Source organism: Anomaloglossus baeobatrachus, chromosome 9 (assembly GCF_048569485.1).
Source record: "Anomaloglossus baeobatrachus isolate aAnoBae1 chromosome 9, aAnoBae1.hap1, whole genome shotgun sequence".
In the NCBI taxonomy this organism is placed as follows: domain Eukaryota; kingdom Metazoa; phylum Chordata; class Amphibia; order Anura; family Aromobatidae; genus Anomaloglossus; species Anomaloglossus baeobatrachus.
The window spans coordinates 216198178-216214883 of NC_134361.1; the positions used below are offsets into that span (position 1 = coordinate 216198178).

The 16706-nt window shown below is 48.5% G+C and overlaps 2 protein-coding genes across 4 annotated transcripts; one reads left to right on the forward strand and one right to left on the reverse strand.

Moving 5' to 3' along the window:
* The first annotated feature begins 934 nt into the window (after positions 1 to 934).
* MRPL41 (mitochondrial ribosomal protein L41) lies at positions 935 to 1891 on the forward strand. Its single transcript, XM_075324464.1, has 2 exons — positions 935 to 1014; positions 1406 to 1891. The coding sequence occupies exon 2, from the start codon at positions 1415 to 1417 to the stop codon at positions 1820 to 1822; it is 408 nt and encodes a 135-aa protein (XP_075180579.1). The 5' UTR covers positions 935 to 1014; positions 1406 to 1414; the 3' UTR covers positions 1823 to 1891.
* A 6776-nt stretch (positions 1892 to 8667) lies between these two features.
* On the reverse strand, positions 8668 to 15905 carry DPH7 (diphthamide biosynthesis 7). Of its 3 annotated transcripts, none has more exons than XM_075322948.1 (10): positions 15790 to 15905; positions 13440 to 13642; positions 12447 to 12583; positions 12248 to 12335; positions 11960 to 12051; positions 11717 to 11883; positions 11562 to 11634; positions 10723 to 10788; positions 9485 to 9651; positions 8668 to 9406 (listed from the first exon to the last, which is right to left on the reverse strand). In XM_075322948.1, exons 2-10 carry the CDS (start codon positions 13578 to 13580, stop codon positions 9009 to 9011), a joined length of 1329 nt encoding a protein of 442 aa, XP_075179063.1. In that variant the 5' UTR covers positions 13581 to 13642; positions 15790 to 15905; the 3' UTR covers positions 8668 to 9008. The 3 variants fall into 3 exon arrangements, with proteins under 3 accessions (XP_075179063.1, XP_075179064.1, XP_075179065.1); XM_075322949.1 differs by lacking the exon at positions 15790 to 15905 and adding an exon at positions 14222 to 14250; XM_075322950.1 differs by lacking the exon at positions 15790 to 15905 and adding an exon at positions 14178 to 14199.
* Positions 15906 to 16706: the final 801 nt, after the last annotated feature.

Here is a 16706-nt window from a genome sequence, read left to right on the forward strand (position 1 = left end):
GCGCTCTCTATACACGGTACCGGCAGAGCGCTACCCATACACGGTACCGGCAGAGCGCTCCTCATACACGGTACCGGCAGAGCGCTCCCCATACACGGTACCGTTAGAGCGCTCCTCATACACGGTACCGGCAGAGCGATCCCTATTCAGGGTACCAGAAGAGCGCTCCTCATACGACAACACAGTTGATTAATTCCCCCCAAAAAGTGTCCATTGAACTGTAGCCGCCATTTGGGCACAATATGGCGCATATGAAAGGACGGCGTTATTAGAAGACACCACATCTAATGCCAGAACGCAAACCACGACGCCATCAGGAGACATTATCTGTTGCGGACAAACAGCTTTTATTTTACAAAATTATGAAAAAATGGCGGAAATGAAACAGAAAAACGTTTCCCCTCAGCATCTGACGCGGTAAAATACCAGACTGGACGCCGAGCGCCGCGGCCACCATCACAATGGCCTCCATTACGGCTGAGAGACTGCGGAGGCGACTTTCCTGCTCTCCCACAGCCCTGACTGACGATTCCTCCAGGACACGGCCTTTTATACGTTTTCTATGCGGGACCTCCCTGTGGAGGCTTTAATGGCCGCCATTTTTGTTATCCACTACTTCATTTTCGCTCATATGCAACTTTATCAATATTTCTTCACTTTTTAACGTTTATTGTCATTCCATAATCAATACTTTTATTCCTCTCAAGCTTTAACTTTTAAAGTCTCCATTTTTCACCTCAGAAACCCCTGCACTCGCCATATCCACCATTAGACACTCCCCTTTCCCGCCTTCTACCTCAACCGCCTGTCACTCACGCTCCGACTGAACTGCGCATGCGCTGCATAAAGTCCGCGCCTTACAGAGGCTGACCAATCGGCGCGCCCGAATCCTTAGGACTCCGTGACGATTGGTTGGAGGCTGATCTCAGAACGAGGCTTTACACGCACTGATTGGTTTGCGGCAAATTCACGACACAACCTCTGTGTGTGCTGCGCGGACGGCGCCGGCTGAAGGTGAGAGGTTATTAACCCTTAGTGTTCCATTTAGGGTCACCTTTTAATAATGACGTATTGGGGTGCAGTGCCTCTCAGGAGGACGGGGTGCTGAGATTTATCACTTGTGTAGCCCTGGCTCTCAGATTAGCTCCCCATATTAGCCAGTTATGATATGAGGAGTACCACCCTTTAAGACTCTGACCCCAGAAGCCCATTTTATAACTGTAGGACTGTGATTAGTGACTTTTTAAGTTGTAGTCAATGCTAAGCATGGCATCTAAGGGGTTAAACGATCAGGCTGGGCGTTATGGCCGCTCCTGGCTGGTAGAGCAGGCTGGCAGCTGTTCTTGTGATGTAAGTCCTTCTTGAAGGCAGTTTCCACATTAGTTATGTCCTTTCTTTCTTGCAGGAGGCCACCATGGGGCTGCTCCAGAATATCGTGCGCGGCCTCGTCCGAGGTTCCGACCGAATGGCGGAAATCACTGGCAAGATGGGACCCCGGTCTTATAACCAAGGCCGAGGGGCCAAGCGGGTGGGGTACCTGACCTCCAACAGGAAGTTCGTCAAAGTAAAGGAGATGGTGCCGGAGTTCATCGTCCCGGACCTGACGGGCTTCAAGCTGCGGCCGTACGTCTCGTACAAGGCCCCGGCCGGGACGGAGGAGCAGATGACGGCCGAGAGACTGTTCAAGGAAACCTCCGCGCCGGCCGTAGAGAAGGACGTGGAGAGCGGAAGCTTCGATCCCAATAACCTGGAGAAATACGGATTTGAGCCGAACCAGAAGGGCAAATTATTCAAGCTGTATCCAAAGAATTATGTGCAATAACCGCGAAGATGGTGGTGGACATTAACCCCTCGCTGCACTGCTGTAAATATATGGAACATCCTGAACGCGGCTCACGGCTCGTCATTTATAACACCTGATTAGGGCCGGATTCACCTCTCTGGGTGATAGAGCGTAATGCGCAGACCGTCAGTGAGCCTCCTGTGAGGCCGCGCCGTGAACTGTGCCGCGTAAAACTCATACACGCGGCCATCTTATATGGAGTCGTTATAGGGTTTACATAGGGTGCAACCTCTCCATAAATACAACACTGGTTCTTCATGCACATGACTCTATGGTGTGGATGGGCCCCAGAGCTGCATTTTTTTGGGGTTCGTATTGTGGCCATGACACCTCAGTTCCACTAAATGCCATCACTTCTTGATCATTGGGACCCCATAAATCCTGAGAATGAAAGGCGGGGCAACCAGGATACGGTTATACAGGGAAAACTCAATAAAGGGGAGGTGGCTGCTGCATCTTTAGGGTTGGTGGGTGTCCCAGTGCCCACCTAGTGATGGTATAATCTGGTGACCTATGATGGAAATATCCCTTTTAGGAGTTATTAATATTGCAAGTTATTCCGTCTCCGTATGATGGAGGATAACTTACTGATCGTTGGGGGTCCAACCTCTGGGACCCTCTAGAGATCCCAAGAACAATGTCCTGCAGAGCCTTGTTTTCAATGGAGGCGGTAAATCTAAAAAATTCCTTTAGGCTGCTTTCACACATCAGTTTTTTGCCATACGGCATAAACCAGCAAAAAAACGGATCAGTTGCATCAGTATTTTCCATAAGTTCCTTTCGTTTTTTGACGGATCCGTTGTGATACTGAGCATGCTCAGTTAAAAAAAATGGATCCGGCGTCCATAAGGTTCCATTATAAAACACGCTGTATGGCGACGGATCCGGAGTCTATAGGGTTCCATTATAAAACACGCTGTATGGCGACGGATCCGGAGTCTATAGGGTTCCATTATAAAACACGCTGTATGGCGACAGATCCGGCGTCTATAGGGTTCCATTATAAAACACGCTGTATGACGACAGATCCGGCGTCTATAGGGTTCCATTATAAAACACGCTGTATGACGACAGATCCAGCGTCTATAGGGTTCCATTATAAAACACGCTGTATGGCGACAGATCCGGAGTCTATAGGGTTCCATTATAAAACACGCTGTATGGCGACAGATCCGGCGTCTATAGGGTTCCATTATAAAACACGCTGTATGGCGACAGATCCGGCGTCTATAGGGTTCCATTATAAAACACGCTGTATGGCGACGGATCCGGCGTCTATAGGGTTCCATTATAAAACACGCTGTATGGCGACAGATCCGGCGTCTATAGGGTTCCATTATAAAACACGCTGTATGGCGACAGATCCGGCGTCTATAGGGTTCCATTATAAAACACGCTGTATGGCGACAGATCCGGCGTCTATAGGGTTCCATTATAAAACACGCTGTATGGCGACAGATCCGGCGTCTATAGAGTTCCATTATAAAACACGCTGTATGGCGACAGATGCGGCGCAATACGTTATTCCGTCGGACACAAAAACCGTTCCCCTCAGCGTTCCATCCAGCCGCCGAACAAGCAGATTTTTCCGGATGGAACGCAGGGCCATCAGGAACATTCCGGCGCTAATAGAAGTCTATGGGGGTAAAACGGATTTGGCGGTAACAGGTGCCAAATCCGATTTTGTTCAGGTTTGTGCCTGATGTCAAAAAACTGATGTGTGAAAGCGGCCTAATGCGGGCGTCACACGAGAAGATCCATCGTGCGAGATGTCGTCGGGGTCACGGTTTTCGTGACGCATATCCGGCATTGTTTGCGACGTCGTTTCATGTAACACCTACGAGCGTCTCAGAACGATCGCAAATCTGTTACAAATCGTGTATCGTTTACACGTCGTTTATTTTTAAAAAATCGTTTATTCTTCTCTGTGCCGGTTGTTCATCGTACCCGGGGTAGCGCACATCGCTCCGTGTGACACCCCGGGAACGATGAACACAGCTTACCTGCGGCCCACGGCTCCCGCCGGCTATGCGGAAGGAAGGTGGTGGGCGGGATGTTTACGTCCCGCTCATCTCCGCCCCTCCGCTTCTATTGGGCGGCCGCTGTGTGACGTCGCTGTGACGCCGAATGTCCCTCCCACTACAGGAAGAGGATGTTCGCCGCCCACAGCGACGTCGCTCAGCAGGTAAGTGCGTGTGACGGGGGTTTAACAACTTTGTGTGCCACGGGCAACTAATTGCACGTGACCCACAAACGACGGGGCGGGTGCGATCGCACGATAGATCGCATCGTGTGATGCCCGCATAAGGCGTCAGGAGAGTTGTTGGCCGGACTGGGAAATGCGATGCGGTCCTTGCACAAGTCACACGCAAGTTTTCCTATATGGAGCTCTAGCATGACCCACCAGGGGGTTTTAAAGAGAATCTGTCACCAGGTTTTTGCAGCATAATGTAGAGACAGAGACCCTGATTCCAGCAATGTGTCACTTACTGAGCTATTTGCTGTCATTTTGATAAAATTAATGTATTTTCTGCTGTAGATCTTGCATTCATACACAGCTCATTAATATGCTGGACTACCTGCTGCAGCCAAGTAGTCCTGTAATGATAATCTCCTGATGATTAACCAGTGAGTTTATCAAAACTACACTAAGCAGCCCAGTAAGTGACACATCACTGGAATCATGATCTCTGCCCCTACGTTATGCTGCTCTCAAATTAGGTGGCAAAAACCTGTTAACAGATTCCCTTTAATTTCACAGCACAGGGTAATCTGCCACAAGTCATGGACTATGGTGTGAACTTGATATAAAGCTGCTAACGCTTTGCAATGCAAAAGATAGGAGATGTGCATTAAAAGCCACAGATGCTGTAGCACATTTATCCGTGATGGTAAGTCGGGGCCATGCGGATGCTTTGACACAGCCTTGGGCTGCATTCAGACACAGGTTTTAAAATTATATATATATAGCGCTGGCCAAAAGTATTGGCACCCCTGCAATTCTGTCAGATAATACCCAGTTTCTTCCTGACAATGATGGCAATCACAAATTCTTTGGTATTATTATCTTCATTTAATTTTTCTTCAATGAAAAAAGAAACAAAAATTGTCAAAGCCAAATTGCATATAATTCCACACCAAACATAAAAAGGGGGTGGACAAAAGTATTGGCACTGTTTGAAAAATCCTGTGCTGCTTCTGTAATTTGTGTAATAACAGCGCCTGTAACTTACCTGTGGCACCTAACAGGTGCTGGCAATAATAAATCACACTTGCAGCAGGTGACATGGAGTAAAGTTGCCTCAACCTCTGTCCTGGGTCCTTGTGTGCACCACATTGAGCATGGAGAAAAGAAAGAAGACCAAAGAACTGTCTGAGGACGTGAGACTCCAAATTGTGAGGAAGCATGAGCAATCTCAAGGCTACAAGTCCATCTCCAAAGACCTGAAAGTTCCTGTGTCTACGGTGCGCAGTGTCATCAAGAAGTGTAAAGCCCATGGCACTGTGGCTATCCTCCCTAGATGTGGAAGGAAAAGAAAAATTGACGAGAGATTTCAACGCAAGATTGTGCGGATGGTGGATAAAGAACCTCGACTAACATCCAAACAAGTTCAAGCTGCCCTGCAGTCCGAGGGTACAACAGTGTCAACCCGTACTATCCGTCAGCGTCTGAATGAAAAGGGACTGTATGGTAGGATACCCAGGAAGACCCCACTTCTTACCCCGAGACATAAAAATGCCAGGCTGGAGTTTGCCAAAACTTACCTGAGAAAGCCTAAAACGTTTTGGAAGAATGTTCTCTGGTCAGATGAGACAAAAGTAGAGCTTTATGGGAGAATCCATCAACATAGAGTTTACAGGGAAAAAAAAAGAGGCATTCAAAGAAAAGAACACGGTCCCTACAGTCAAACATGGCGGAGGTTCCCTGATGTTTTGGGGTTGCTTTGCTGCCTCTGGCAGACTGCTTGACTGTGTGCATGGCATTATGAAGTCTGAAGACTACCAACAAATTTTGCAGCATAATGTAGGGCCCAGTGTGAGAAAGCTGGGTCTCCCTCAGAGGTCATGGGTCTTCCAGCAGGACAATGACCCAAAACACACTTCAAAAAGCACTAGAAAATGGTTTGAGAGAAATCACTGGAGACTACTAAAGTGGCCAGCAATGAGTCCAGACCTGAACCCCATAGAAGACCTGTGGAGAGATCTCACAATGGCAGTTTGGGGAAGGCCCCTTCACATCTCAGGGACCTGGAGCAGTTTGCCAAAGAAGAAAGGTCTAAAATTTCAGCAGAGCATTGTAAGAAACTCATTGATGGAACCGGAAGCGGTTGTGCGCAGTTATTTTGGCTAAAGGTTGTGCAACCAAGTATTAGGCTAAGGGTGCCAATACTTTTGTCTGGCCCATTTTTGGAGTTTTGTGTGAAATGATCAATGATTTGATTTTTGTTTCATTCTCTTGTGTTTTTTCCATTGCAAGAAAAATAAATGAAGATAATAATAGCAAAGAATTTGTGATTGCAATCATTTTCAAGAAGAAACTGAGTATTCTCTGACAGAATTGCAGGGGTGCCAATACTTTTGGCCAGCACTGTATATACTGTATATTGGTAATATAGGATGCAAACAATTACTTTTGGCCAGCACTGTGTAATTCTATATGTGTGTGTCCACCGTCATTACCTTGAGAACGGCAGCAGCTATAGGCATAGAAGTGGTGTCTAGGTATAGTAAAGTAGCCATGCGCTACGCAATGAAACCACCTATAGCACCACCTGGTGGAAAACAACAGAGTTAGCATTTTTATCTCGAAAACATAAGGAGATAGAGAAAAAAAGTGAATTACAAAAGTTGTAGGGCATCATCAATTCAATAGGAATCGACACCTTGCATACAGAAATGCTATGATTAGAAGGTGTAAACCTCACAAGGCTGCGGACGTGAAGCGACACCTCATGGAGACCTTCCTACAAGTCATTGGGTATGGTGGCTGTGTGGAGTGGCCTCCGCTCACCTGACCTGACCCCATTGGACTTCTTTCTGTGAGGTCACATCAAACAGCCGGTGTATGCGACCCCTCCACCAACATTGCAGGACCTACGACCACGTATCACAGATGCTTGTGCAGACGTGTCACCTGCCATATTGCACAGCGTGCAGCAAGATACAGTATGCTGTGCAGAGGCCAGATGTGCATTGCAGCAAGATACAGTATGCTGTGCAGAGGCCAGATGTGCATTGCAGCAAGATACAGTATGCTGTGCAGAGGACAGATGTGCATTGCAGCAAGATACAGTATGCTGTGCAGAGGACAGATGTGCATTGCAGCAAGATACAGTATGCTGTGCAGAGGCCAGATGTGCATTGCAGCAAGATACAGTATGCTGTGCAGAGGCCAGATGTGCATTGCAGCAAGATACAGTATGCTGTGCAGAGTCCAGATGTGCATTGCAGCAAGATACAGTATGCTGTGCAGAGTCCAGATGTGCATTGCAGCAAGATACAGTATGCTGTGCAGAGGCCAGATGTGCATTGCAGCAAGATACAGTATGCTGTGCAGAGTCCAGATGTGCATTGCAGCAAGATACAGTATGCTGTGCAGAGTCCAGATGTGCATTGCAGCAAGATACAGTATGCTGTGCAGAGGCCAGATGTGCATTGCAGCAAGATACAGTATGCTGTGCAGAGGCCAGATGTGCATTGCAGCCAGATACAGTATGCTGTGCAGAGCCCAGATGTGCATTGCAGCAAGATACAGTATGCTGTGCAGAGGCCAGATGTGCATTGCAGCAAGATACAGTATGCTGTGCAGAGGCCAGATGTGCATTGCAGCAAGATACAGTATGCTGTGCAGAGGCCAGATGTGCATTGCAGCAAGATACAGTATGCTGTGCAGAGGCCAGATGTGCATTGCAGCTGACGGGGGGACACTAATGAGCGCCATATGCGTGACCAGCATTCAATGTTTTTTTTTTTGGGGGGGGGGGGGGGGTCATGGGTTTCATATTATAGCATTTCTGTATGCAAGGTGTGGATTCGTATTGAATTGATGATGCCCTACAACTTTGTAATTCACTTTTTTTCCTCTCTCGTTCTGTTTGAGATAAAAATACTAATTCCGTTGTTTTCCACCAGGTGGCGCTATAGGTGGTTTCATTGCGTAGCGCATGGCTACTTTACTATACCTAGACACCACTTCTATGCCTATAGCTGCCGCCGTTCTCAAGTTAATGGTAATGGACAGGATATGGGTGGACACACTGTGTGTCTGTGTGTGTGTGTGTGTGTCTGTGTCTGTGTGTGTGTAAAAAATACACTTTTCTCAAGCGGAATCTGCTCCAGTAAATGCTCCTTGCTTTGAAAGCTTTTTTTTGTTCCTTGCAGCCTTTTGATTGGATGATGGCCATCTTGGAGCAGATTCCTACAGGTGACAATTCACAGAAGTGGTCAGTGCTTTACCATAGAGATGAATAGGAAGGATTTCCACGCATTTAATTTTTGAGGATGATTTTTCAGCAGATTTGCTCCATAAAAACCTGAATGAGAAATCCTATTACCCTCATCACATACGGATCATTACACACAATCGCATTTTATGGACATTTATTTGCTAAATGTAATAATCCAGATCTATCCATGGGTGGAGGATAGAGGCTGCCAATGGTGGTCCTCCACAAAGACCTCCACTCATGGGGTCTATTCTGCCCCTTATATACCCTGCCGATGTCTGGGAGCATCATTATTGCTACTTTAATTGATAAAACTGCTGGAACGATACTAACTTTTTTTTTTTTTTTTTTTAATTTTCAATCTGTGGAGATGTGTGAGGGTTTTTTTTTTTTTATTGTTACCATTTGGCATTACTTTTCATGTTTTAACCCTTGACAACTCCCAATGCTGCTCTTGACACCCGACCCAGTGCGTCCTCTTAAGGAGGGGGTTAAACCTCGGTCCCTTTGTGAGGGGCTAGCGGTGTCCCCTGCCATTAAATTTTACTTTGTAGAATCCCCCACTGAAAATTTGGGATGTCCAAACCTCAAAATAAATAATGATTGTCAGGTATTGCTAAGATGTGGGGGGTGTTTGACTACAAAAAACCCTAAAAAACACCGCTCCTCAGGAGGTAGACCACTGTAATGACGGATGAGTGAATGCGGAGCGGTGGCACTCACTCCGCGGGTTTTGGTCTTTGGTATTGCCACCGCCAGACATGTAACACATGGTCGTAGAAAGAACACGTCGCCAGCACGTTGGTCTGCACTTGTCCACATTTATCCAGCGCACGGAGCCCATGAACCGGGCGGTCATCAGTCTTTTTGCTCGGTTCCGGCACGTATCCTCCATTGTCATCCTCCAGGACAACGTCGAAGCTGGCGGTGGGCGACTCGTAGAAGATCTTCAGGTTCTGCATGGACTGCTCCAGTTTCTGGTTGGTAGCATCGGACTCCTCCTTTGCGGCTGGTTCTGGATGGATCACGGAGGAGGCTGGAAGGAGAACCCGGGACCAATCTGCTCCGTAGGCCAAAGAGTTGTGGAGGACGTAGGACGAGACGATGGGGCAGCCATCTAGAGTAAGGGGTAAAGAGCAGTCAATCATAAAGGGTTAACAATTCCATCCAAGACCCCCTGAATTCTCGGGCTTACCAGAGGCAGAGTCCAGGATGTGGAAGCCGCTGTGCATACAGGCGGCCAGCAGGAGGGCGCTGTCCGTGGGGTGCCACTTCAGCCTCCACACTCCGCCCTGTACGTGGGTGTCGGATACAGGCCGCTTCATCTGCCGCAGGTCCCACACAAGGACGTGCTCATCATAACTGGGGACCGAACATGGGACAGGGTGAACGTCACATAGATCCATAGGGAAACCTCATCAGCCACATGATGTACCCTTATACAAGCCCCATAGGGGAGGCATATGCAATCAGCGGCGTGGGAAGGGGAGGCTGGACCCCCACCATGCAACGCCTTTAGGGGTGTAATTACTGTATTTTTTATTTATAAGCCGCACTTTTCCTCCCAAAAATTTGGTAGAAAAATGTGGGTTGCATCTTATAATCCGAATGTTGCTTACCGGGGGGAGGTGGAAAGGGGTCGCGGTAGCAATGCCGCAGGCGCAACCATGCTGAAAATATCGGCAGTGTGGACTTCAAATAATGGCGCCCAAAATCGTCGCGTGCGCAGATGGAGCTCTCGGCTCAAGGTCTCATCTGCGCATGCGCTCACTTACCTCCCAACAGCAGACTTGAGGAAAATGGCACTCGGAGGTGGCGCGGGCACAGATGAGATCTTGCAGCAAGTGCTTCACCTGCAAGAGCGACGACGCTTGGCGCCATTTCTTTGAAGTCCGCATAGTTGACACTTCCTGGAAGTTGCCTGCCTCACCATGTCCGCAGCGAGCATCCGGGACACCAGCAGCGCCGCACTACTCCACCACCGCCCCTGCCTCCTGTGACCCCCGCTACTGCCCGCTACCGCTAAGACACCACCGGATTGTAAGACTAACCCCAATTCCCCCCCCCCCTCTAAATTTATTTGGGATGTCTTATAATCCAATGCATGTTCATAAAATGAAAAATACGGTACATTCTGGGATTAATTCCAAATAGCAAAATAATAACTAATAATAATACAGTAAATACTGACAAACGGTCGGTGAAAGTGAACAATACAACAACCCCCTTACTGCAAGATTTTAGCCAGAACTGCGCCCCCTATGGGTCTGGTATGATTACTACAATCACACCGTCCTAGCAGTATTATTGAACGTTATAGAGTGCCAGGGTCTTCACATTTCTATCATTACACCCCCCTCCCCCCAATGGACATTCATAGCATCTGCTGCTAGAAATGCACAAAGCCTGCAGTAATGAAGCATGAGCCATCACCTTCCTGTGGCCAAAACATGCTCCCGCTGAGGATGACTCTGGGCGCTGCAGACTCCCATCGAGTGCCTGTTGGTTAGAGAAAAAAAAAATAACTATATAAAAAAAAAAAAAAAAAAAAAAATATATATATATATATATAATTAGCTACATATAATTAGCTACATATAATAAAAAAAAATTGTTTTTTATATATAATTATATATATTTTTTTAAATAAAATATATATTAAAATATATATTTTTTTTATAATATATATTTTTTTAAATAAAAATTTTTATATTATAATATATATTTTATTTAAAAAAATATATATAATTATATATAAAAAATATTTTTTTTTATTATATGTAGCTAATAATTTTTATATATATATATATATATATATATATATATATATATATAAAAATTATTAGCTACATAAAAAAAAAAATATTTTTTATATATAATTATATATATATATTTTTAAATAAAATATATATTATAATATAAAAAATAATTTTATTTAAAAAAATATATTGTAATATAAAAAAAATATATATATTTTTTATATTATAATATATATTTTTTTAAATAATATATATATATTATTATTGTATATATAATATATATATATATATATTATATTATATTATATATATTATTATTGTATATATATACCCTGCATTGTACGGACGGCCGCACATCCTCAGGACTTACAGTATTAATACATCTACAGAGGCGAAGCTGCAACTCCCAGCAGGTAACTCAGGGCATGCTGGGAGTTGTTGTTCTTCCGTGGCAGGACACCACTGGGTCCATAGACAGAGTTTAAGCAGCAGCCATTATTGGGAAGCTCATACCTTTTGCTGGTAAATACGGGGTTGTCTGGGGCGGACCTGGTGTCCCATCCCTTCAGCAGACAGTCATCACCCCCTATAAATCAGGGACAGACGTCAGTTCCCCCAATATCACAGGGATGAATTTATCCATCACTTAAGGGGTTAAATCAGCCCACCTGAGTAGATGAGGTCACAGTTCCAGTAGTTGAAGGCAGCGATCCAGGCCTCGAAGTCGTGCGCCCCCCACTGACACAGGACGTCCAGGGAGGCCGCGGACCCCTCCACCTGCAGCAGGCTCAGCCGCCCCCGAGAGTCGCTGCAGACGATCTTTACAGGAAAGGAGCTGCAGACAATCTCATGTTAGGAGGAATGGCCGTCACTGGTGATTACCTGCAGGGGACGGAGGGGGCCGCTCGCACCTGTCTCTTCTTCCCGTGGACCAGTCTAGGGACAGAGCCAGACACTCGTCACCTAAATCCACGCTGCACGCTGGCTGCACTCTGGAGCTGTCCTACTGGAGGAACACACAGTCACTGCAGAGATTGCAAAAACAGCGCCACACCTGTCCACAGGTCGTGTGTGGTACTGCAACTCAGTCACTGCAATGGAGCCCGAGCTACACAGCCACAGTCAGCCTGTAGATAGGAGCTCAGTGCACATTATCCAGTGGTGGCCGGTCCCCGCTTATCCCAACACCCGGCACTTACCCTGCTGCCTTGTAATGAGTACAGCTCCACGGTGCCCTTGGCATTGGCAACACCCAGTATGGGGCGATCGGAGAGCGGGATGTGGCACCTACAAAGCAGAATGGTTCATAGAAATCGAATCATGGGGTACAAGGGGTGCTCTCCTCGCTATCAGAGACCAACCGACGGCCTCATCCACGGGATGCCCAGAGGAGCTCACCATTTCATGTCCAGTATGGCGGCCGTTTCAATCCTCTGAACTTCAGATACCGGAGAAAACAGCTGGTGGGGGTCGTAGGTATACAGATAGAGCCGGCCGAGCCGCAGGTGTGGATCATCACTGCCCTGCCCGCTGAGCTGGGGAAGAGGAGAAGTGTGGAGAAAGAGAGAGGCTCATACAGGGCGGTACTACTATAGGGACAGGTGTCCGAATACACATTGGTAAAGAAATATAGACAGTCACAGGAACAGATACACGCCCCCCCCCCCCACCCCCCATCCAGCCACAGGGGACGGATACACGGCCTCCCCCCAGCCACGGGGGACGGATACACGGCCTCCCCCTCCCATGCAGCCACAGGGGACGGATACACTGACCCCCCAGCCACGGGGGACGGATACACGGCCTTCCCCCCCATCCAGCCACGGGGGACGGCTACACGGCCTCCCCCCAGCCACGGGGGACGGATACACGGCCTCCCCCTCCCATGCAGCCACAGGGGACGGATACACTGACCCCCCCCCAGCCACGGGGGACGGATACACGGCCTTCCCCCCCATCCAGCCACGGGGGACGGCTACCCGGCCTCCCCCCAGCCACGGGAGACGGCTACACGGCCTCCCCCCAGCCACGGGGGACGGCTACACGGCCTCCCCCCAGCCACGGGGGACGGCTACACGGCCTCCCCCCAGCCACGGGGGACGGCTACACGGCCTCCCCCCAGCCACGGGGGACGGCTACACGGCCTCCCCCCAGCCACGGGGGACGGATACACGGCCTCCCCCCAGCCACGGGGGACGGATACACGGCCTCCCCCCAGCCACGGGGGACGGATACACGGCCTCCCCCCAGCCACGGGGGACGGATACACAACCCTCGCAGCCACAGGGGACGGATACACAACCCTCGCAGCCACAGGGGAGGCGGCAACACAACCCCCGCAGCCACAGGGACAGTTATGTGCACACAACTCGGATAGTATCTCCCACTCACATCATTCTCTGCCTTCTTTAATTGATATGTCCCACACGCCAGCACCGTCCCCCAATCATCCAGGGGGCACCACTCCGCGGCGTCAGCGCTGTACTCCGTGTCCAACACCTGTAACGTCTGACTCCTGCAGTGGACGGCCATCACCAGCTCCACACCTCACCGGCCGCGACCAAGGAAGGGAAGACGCGGACTCATCCTGTAATCTGGAATCACAGAGGTTATATACTCTATACAGAGGTATATAATGTACTGGTGACATCACAGCCGCACACACTCACCTGCAGATATACCCCGTATATAATGTACCGGTGACGTCACAGCCGCACACACTCACCTGCAGATATACCCCGTATATAATGTACCGGTGACGTCACAGCCGCACACACTCACCTGCAGATATACCCCGTATATAATGTACCGGTGACGTCACAGCCGCACACACTCACCTGCAGATATACCCCGTATATAATGTACCGGTGACGTCACAGCCGCACACGCTCACCTGCAGATATACCCCGTATATAATGTACCGGTGACGTCACAGCCGCACACACTCCCCTGCAGATATACCCTGTATATAATGTACTGGTGACGTCACAGCCGCACACACTCCCCTGCAGATATACCCTGTATATAATGTACTGATGACGTCACAGCCGCACACACTCCCCTGCAGATATACCCTGTATATAATGTACCGATGACGTCACAGCCGCACACACTCCCCTGCAGATATACCCTGTATATAATGTACCGGTGACGTCACAGCCGCACACGCTCACCTGCAGATATACCCTGTATATAATGTACCGGTGACGTCACAGCCGCACACGCTCACCTGCAGATATACCCTGTATATAATGTACCGGTGACGTCACAGCCGCACACGCTCACCTGCAGATATACCCTGTATATAATGTACCGGTGACGTCACAGCCGCACACGCTCACCTGCAGATATACCCTGTATATAATGTACCGGTGACGTCACAGCCGCACACGCTCACCTGCAGATATACCCTGTATATAATGTACCGGTGACGTCACAGCCGCACACGCTCACCTGCAGATATACCCTGTATATAATGTACCGGTGACGTCACAGCCGCAAACACTCACCTGCAGATATACCCCGTATATAATGTACTGGTGACGTCACAGCCGCACACACTCACCTGCAGATATACCCCGTATATAATGTACTGGTGACGTCACAGCCGCACACACTCACCTGCAGATATACCCCGTATATAATGTACTGGTGACGTCACAGCCGCACACACTCACCTGCAGATATACCCCGTATATAATGTACTGGTGACGTCACAGCCGCACACACTCACCTGCAGATATACCCCGTATATAATGTACTGGTGACGTCACAGCCGCACACACTCACCTGCAGATATACCCCGTATATAATGTACTGGTGACGTCACAGCCGCACACACTCACCTGCAGATATACCCCGTATATAATGTACTGGTGACGTCACAGCCGCACACACTCCCCTGCAGATATACCCCGTATATAATGTACTGATGACGTCACAGCCGCACACACTCCCCTGCAGATATACCCCGTATATAATGTACTGGTGACGTCACAGCCGCACACACTCACCTGCAGATATACCCCGTATATAATGTACTGATGACGTCACAGCCGCACACACTCCCCTGCAGATATACCCCGTATATAATGTACTGGTGACGTCACAGCCGCACACACTCCCCTGCAGATACACCCCGTATATAATGTACTGGTGACGTCACAGCCGCACACACTCCCCTGCAGATATACCCCGTATATAATGTACTGGTGACATCACAGCCGCACACACTCACCTGCAGATATACCCCGTATATAATGTACTGGTGACGTCACAGCCGCACACACTCCCCTGCAGATATACCCCGTATATAATGTACTGGTGACATCACAGCCGCACACACTCCCCTGCAGATACACCCCGTATATAATGTACTGGTGACGTCACAGCCGCACACACTCCCCTGCAGATATACCCCGTATATAATGTACTGGTGACGTCACAGCCGCACACACTCCCCTGCAGATACACCCCGTATATAATGTACTGGTGACGTCACAGCCGCACACACTCACCTGCAGATATACCCCGTATATAATGTACTGGTGACGTCACAGCCGCACACACTCCCCTGCAGATATACCCCGTATATAATGTCCTGGTGACGTCACAGCCGCACACACTCACCTGCAGATATACCCCGTATATAATGTACTGGTGACATCACAGCCGCACACACTCCCCTGCAGATACACCCCGTATATAATGTACTGGTGACATCACAGCCGCACACACTCACCTGCAGATATACCCTGTATATAATGTACTGGTGACGTCACAGCCGCACACAATTGCGTGCTGTGTCTGGAAGCTTCAGCAACCACTTCCGTGTTATCGGCTTCAGAGAGCTCCGCCTTCGACACAAATGATAGGCAGGAGCCTCAGCCAACGGCTTTTCCCCTCTCGCAATTGGCTGATTTAATCACGTGGTTACAGTCTCCACTGACTAGTGATGAATGGATCCTGCATTCTGTGTCTCCGGGATCAGCTGCGGTCACATCACAGCCCGACACCGAGGAGCGGAGCCGCTATATACTGTATATACTATATGAAACCTTCCCATAACAGAATACATTCACCTGATGAATCTGGAAGGTACACTCCAGAGCTGCACTCACTATTCTGCTGGTGCAGTCACTGTGTACATACATTACTGATCCTGAGTTACCTCCTGTATTATACTCCAGAGCTGCACTCACTATTCTGCTGGTGCAGTCACTGTGTACATACATTACATTACTGATCCTGAGTTACCTCCTGTATTATACTCCAGAGCTGCACTCACTATTCTGCTGGTGCAGTCACTGAGTACATACATTACATTACTGATCCTGAGTTACCTCCTGTATTATACTGCAGAACTGCACTCACTATTCTGCTGGTGCAGTCACTGTGTACATACATTACATTACTGATCCTGAGTTACCTCCTGTATTATACTCCAGAGCTGCACTCACTATTCTGCTGGTGCAGTCACTGTGTACATACATTACATTACTGATCCTGAGTTACCTCCTGTATTATACTCCAGAGCTGCACTCACTATTCTGCTGGTGCAGTCACTGTGTACATACGTTACATTACTGATCCTGAGTTACCGCCTGTATTATACTCTAGAGCTGCACTCACTATTCTGCTGGTGCAGTCACTGTGTAC

What these genes read in the sequence shown, in the direction of transcription:
- DPH7 (XM_075322948.1), bottom strand. Translation starts at nt 13,580, where the DNA reads ATGGCCGTCCACTGCAGGAGTCAGACGTTACAGGTGTTGGACACGGAG. An exon ending in GCCATACTGGACATGAAATG is followed by an intron (nt 12,336 to 12,446) that starts GTGAGCTCCTCT and finishes TCTGCTTTGTAG; the next exon opens with GTGCCACATCCCGCTCTCCG. An exon ending in CATGTTTTGGCCACAGGAAG is followed by an intron (nt 9,652 to 10,722) that starts GTGATGGCTCAT and finishes TTCGGTCCCCAG; the next exon opens with TTATGATGAGCACGTCCTTG.
- MRPL41 (XM_075324464.1), top strand. Translation starts at nt 1,415, where the DNA reads ATGGGGCTGCTCCAGAATATCGTGCGCGGCCTCGTCCGAGGTTCCGAC.